Source organism: Vanellus vanellus (genome assembly GCF_965231255.1).
Source record: "Vanellus vanellus genome assembly, chromosome: 6".
Taxonomy (NCBI): domain Eukaryota; kingdom Metazoa; phylum Chordata; class Aves; order Charadriiformes; family Charadriidae; genus Vanellus; species Vanellus vanellus.
Window position 1 is genome coordinate 46927875 of NC_138911.1, and position 5627 is coordinate 46933501.

The following is a 5627-nucleotide window of genomic DNA, read 5'->3' on the forward strand; positions in this document are numbered from 1 at the left end:
CTCCTATTCACTGCATAAGAACACTACGTTCTGAGATTGTTAAGCACCAATATGTCACTTGGCAGAAAAAAACCAAACATATATACACAGAAAGTCATTGTCTGAAATCACAGTTATAGTGATGCCAAAGACTGAATCTCAAAACACACACCCCCCAAGCACACACAAAATAGCTGGAGTATGTACCTACACAAGAGAGCAAAGATCCGTATGCAACACTAAGCATATAGTCTTAAGGCTTCTACAATCCTTTCCACCAAGAATACAAATGAAAAATGTCTTAAGAGCAAGCAGATATAAAATGCCATCCCAACTTTTAAAAAGTACCTCTCTATACAATTATGGAGTTTGGGGATCCTTAATATTCAGTAAAACTCAGAGCTCATAACCTATGACACTGTTGCATTTGGAACAGCTCTGTGTTCTGGTGGTTGAACTGCAAAGGGTTTCTGCAGTGCTGCTGTTTTTGTTTCGGGTTTTCCCTCCTTCCTCAGTTTGCCTCACTGGAAAGGACAAAGTTCACATTAGGTTTGTTTGCATTTTCTAGCTAGTGTGAGGCCTGTGTATTTACTTTGCCTGTTGATCACCTAACAGGTATTGCACTGCTCCTCGTTCTCCAGAAAATGCCAGTGTCACATAAAATAGTTAATTATACAAAGAACCACAAATGATCGTTGCCCAAAGGAAAGCATTTCACTTCAGTGCTTTAAGGAAGCTTCCTCACCTGAAAACACAACACAGCACCTGAACTGTTCACCAACTCAGTCATGAAAAATCATTGCCTAAATGGGGTAGCTACCCACCAGCTCCAACACCAACTGGAGAAGCTGTTATTTTTCGCTACCCGTTTTTGCACTGTGCTCAACTACAGTCCTGCCTTACCAAGAATCTACGGCTAATGCCGAGCTTTGACAACCACTCTTAAAAATCAACTAAAATTATTAACCACGTGATGCTGTGGTGTTTTTTTTTTTTTTTTTTGTGAAAGAGAGCTTCGTTTCAAATCTCAATTCTTATTAAATGGCGCAGGCAATTGATGCATCCTGTATCGCAAGCACTGTTTGCAGCTGGAGAGCTGGGGGGGGGGAGAAGGGAGGAGGAAATGAGATGCAGAAACAGTAAATAGAAAATGCTTAGTCAGCAACTGTTACTGCAACATTAAAGGTGAAATGTAAATAGGCACAGTGCCAAGATTTAGGTAAGTTTGATAACACTATCAACATCATCATCTTACTACATATATGTGAAAATGTGCGTACAAGTGCCACAATTATCACAACGAACTGCAGGCTCTTGGTATAATGGAGACTTTTAAAGAGGCAACATGGCTTACGCATGCTGCCTAAGCTCTGACAAAAATAAAACTTGCTACTCGACAAGTATTAATATCAATTGAATTTATTACAATTTACTAAGCTCCAAGGCACATTACAGTGTTCTGTTAACTACAGAAATGTATAAAGGACAAACAGAGCGTGTTTTTCATGTACAGCATTTTGCTCTACTGTTCAAAAGCATCCGTGCATCAATAAAAGCAAAAACAAAAAACACATGAAGATTAAAAACGTTCAGATCAATAGAAACAAACTGAAACATTTTCCTTACAAACTTGCAACAAAAAACACCCTCCCCCCAGAGCCACCCCACCGTTTTGCAAACAAAAAACAAAAACGAAAAAAATAAAGTGAAAGACTAACACTCAGGGCTTGTAAAACATAAGCTGTCACCATTTTTGTAGCAATTTTTTAGGCATCAACACTGGCCTTGGCAAAAAAAAATTTTTTTTGTCTTTTGTGTTTTTCTTCTTCTTTCAGAGAAGTGCATACATTTACAAAAATACACACCAGCAGCAGGTAATCGCTAAGGGCTATTAACTTTGTACCTAGCCAACACACTGCCAAAGAAATGAGAACAGGTATTATGTAGTAACCAAACAATATTATATTCTGTTTAACAAAAACCAGCTCTATCCTTCAAATGAAGAAGAGTACATACCTTTGTTTCAAAATATAGAAACATACGACGAAAATAATGTCTATACATAAGACTAACTTTTGCAGTTTGTTATATTCACAATTCTACATCTTCAGGAGTCTGAAGGGATTGGATTTCCTACTCAAGGGTCTCTCTCCTTTTTCACTTTAACGTCCCCAGCTAAAATGGTCGCGATCTCGCCCTGCATAAATGCCCAAGGCACATTGGAACCGACTAGGGGACATTTCTCTCCGCTGGGGCAGTAGACTTCGCCAGTCGCCCCTTGGGCCTTGATGCTCTCTCTGGAACAAGGGAAGCAGAACTTGTGGCTGGGCACAGAGGGGCACTGAACAAAGTGGGTGTCCTCCAAGCGTTCGTGGCAAATGGTGCAGCACAGGGGCCCGCTGTTGGCCATGGGGGAGTCCGGAATGTTTTGGGGGTGCACTTGGTCCATGGCGGGGTGGGCGCTGGGGGGAGGAGGGGCCACTTGCAGGTTCATGTCCCCGTTGCGGGAGGCCAGGCGGCGCTGGCCCGGCACCGAGGCCGGCGACACGGGGCTGCTGCTGTTCCTGCGGGTGGACGTGGTGGAGTGCACCGAGCTGCCGTCCTTGGGCGAGTGGGCATTGCCCAGCGTGTCGGCCACCGACATGAGCGCGGCCATGGGGGACTGTCCATTCTGCGGGGCGGACTCGGGCGGCGTGGTCCGGTTGGAGTGAGGCCCGAGGGGCGGCGGCGGCGGCGGCGGGGGGCCCCCGCCGTGCACCGCCCCGAAGCCCCCGGCCGACATGGTGAGCTTGAGCGCTTCGCTCTGGCTGGCCATCCACTGCTGCCGCTGCTGCTCGTCGCTGAGCTTCAGAGCCCCCTCGGCCGAGTCCGAGGGCTCGGGAGAGGCTTTCCTCTTGCGCATCGCCCCGCCGCCGCCGCCGCCGCCGCCACCGGGTCCCCTAGAGGCGGCGGCCGTGCCCTGCGCCCCGCCGGCCCCGGCCCCCGGCCGCGGGAGACTCACCAGCGCCGTGGGCAGCATGGGGCAGCTGGCGTCCAGGTAGGGCTGCGGCAGCATGTCGGCGCCCACCAGCTCCTTGAAGAAGCGCACGGACTCGGGCAGTAGGTCCCCCAGGAGCCGCCAGTCGCCGGAGCCGTGCTTCTTCTCGTACTCCAGGTACTTGAAGCCCGAGGAGAGGCCGCGGCCGAAGTCCTTCATGCAGTCCTGGTACATCTGCTTGGCCACGCCGGAGGCGCTGGAGAAGACGGTGCCGGAGCCACTGGGGTACTCGATGAAGAGCTTCAGCTCATAGTCCATGCCCGGCTTGGAGACGGCGTCGAAGGCAAAGACGCGGCCCAGCAGGGCGTGATCCTTCTTGAAGCGCACCTCGTAGGGGGTGCAGCCGGCCAGAGTGAGCAGCGTGTCCCGCACGATCTTGGGCTTGCTGGCCCACTCCTCGGCCCGGTTCCGCAAGCTCTCGCTGAGCTCGGCCAGCGCCTCCGCGTTGCGCTGCTTCTCCTTCAGCTCCCGCTCTTGGTCGCTGCTGGACACGGAGCCCGGCCGCTTGCCGCAGGCCTCGGAGGATGAGCCACCGCTTCCACCGGCGCCGCCGCCACAGGTGCCCCCTTGAGAGGAGGCGGAGGAAGCCGGGGGACCTCCGCCGCCGCGGCCGCTCAGGCCTCCGTGCGGCGGGGGCAGCGCCACGCCGGAGCCGGCGGGCCCGTTCAGCAAGGTCTGCGGCAGCAGGTTGGGGGGCACGTTCATCTGGGCGCCGGCGGCCCCCGGAGGCAGGCCGGACACCAGCCCCCCGTGCGCCCCGCGGCGGGAGGACGAAGAGGAGGAGGAGGAGTTGGGGCTCTGCCGGTTCAGCTCCGGCGGCCCGTCCTCAGGCGGCTTGGGGAAGCCGTTGGGCCCCCCCAGCCCGTTGGGCAGGCGGGCGCCGTGGCTGCTGCCCAGGCTGCCCGGCGGCGGCGGGTACTCGAAGCGGCTGCGCTGCTCCGCCGCGGCGGCACTGAGCCCGTAGCGGTCCAGGCTGGACTGGGTCAGCCCCGCCGAGGCTGCCTTGGAGGAGGCGTCCACATGGTTGAGCTGCTGCTGGGCCGCCGCCGCCGCCGCCGCTTCTTTGGCGGAGAGCGGCACTGCCTTGACGCCGACCGGCGGCGGGGGGCCCGGGGAGCGGCCGTCCTGGAAGCAGCCGTGCGCCCGCTTCAGCTGCCGGGCCGTCTCGATCACGAACTCGATGCGGTCGGCGCCCTCGTAGTTGACGCAGCCCCGGCAGACGGGCTCCGTGAAGTCCCAGATCATGGCCCAGGGCATGCGGGGCAGGTCGCACAGGTAGCATGACTGTCTCCGGGACGACGACACCTGCGCGGCGGACATGGTGCTGCTGGCCGGGGAGCTGCTGCCGCCGGGGTAGGGGCTGGCTCAGTCTTCCCCCCCGGGCTGCAGGGGCGGGGGAGGGCTCTCCGTACCTGGTCCTGTTGCCCCTTTCAGCGGGGGAGATCGTCTGCTTTTAGCTCGCTCCTGCCGCCGGAGAGAGCTTCTTCTACCTGGTCCTGCCGCTGCTGCCCCGGTGGGCTGGGAACCGCTTCTACTGGTCCTCCGGGGGGCTGGGTGGGGGTCGCCTTCTAGCCGCTTCTGTTTCCCTGCGCTCTCTAGCTCTCCGCTGCCGCTGCTCCTCCTCCGGGAGGAGGCGGAGGTGCACGGAGGAAGATGGGGGGGTCACCTTCCACCCGCCGCGGCTGCCTCGCGAGCTCGCACTTCGCTACGTGCCGATCCACCGCCGCGAGCGAAAGGGGGACACCCGCACGGAGCTGTCCGGTCCCAGCAGCGGCTTCCCCGAGCGCCGGCGGAGCGGGAGCGGTCCGGGGACAGCGGCGGCAGCAGCGTGGCGAGCGGCGCCGCCTGCTCCTCACTCACATCCTCGCCGCTGCTCGCAGTCCGAGCGCGGGGTGCTGCGCGCCGCCGCGTGTGCCTGCGCGCCCCCTCCGCCGCGCCGCGCTCCCCCCCTCCCCGCGCCGCGCCGCGCCGCCCCTCCCCTCCTCCGCGCCGCGCTCCCGGCTCGCCTCGCCTCGGCTGGGCTCGGTTGCACCGGGCGGGGCCCCACGTCACCGCCGAGCGCCCGCCCCTCGCTCCCCCTCCCCCGGCCGGCGGCGCAGAGCCCACTTGTTGCGCGGGGCGCGCATGCCCGGCGCCCTGCCCACGTCCGCCCCTGCGTGGCCGGCAGCTGGAGCGCGGCGGGGCGCGCGGGCAGCCCGCGCTGCCGGCTATGTTTGGAAACTTGAACGCCAGATCGCGCCCTCGCCGCCCCCCCCCCCCCCCCCCCCCGCCGCCGCCGCGAAAAGGCGGCCAGGAAGCGCATGCACAGTGATGGAGGGGGGTGGGTGGGTGGGTGGTGTTGCAGTTTTTTTCCCTGGGTGGGCTTTCTAAGTTCAAATGTTTCGTTTTCAGGATTTTGTCAACCCCCGGATCGCCCCGCTTTGCCTTCGCGACGGCTGCGCGGCGTCCTGCCACCCGGGCTGCCGGTGGGATTCCCGTGCGCTCCGGCTGCTGAGGCAAATGGGGGGTGGGGAGATCCCGCCTTAATATCGGATTTCGTGTTTCTCTTTCAGTGATCCCGGTGACAGAATGACACAGTTTCTGTAAGCCTGTGACTACATCAGAAGCTCTT

The 5627-nt window shown here is 58.7% G+C and overlaps 1 protein-coding gene across 1 annotated transcript; it reads right to left on the reverse strand.

The window, feature by feature from the left end:
• Window positions 1-1388: 1388 nt before the first annotated feature.
• IRF2BPL (interferon regulatory factor 2 binding protein like) lies at window positions 1389-4677 on the reverse strand. Its single transcript, XM_082485660.1, has one exon. It carries the CDS (start codon window positions 4334-4336, stop codon window positions 2117-2119), a length of 2220 nt encoding a protein of 739 aa, XP_082341786.1. The 5' UTR covers window positions 4337-4677; the 3' UTR covers window positions 1389-2116.
• Window positions 4678-5627: the final 950 nt, after the last annotated feature.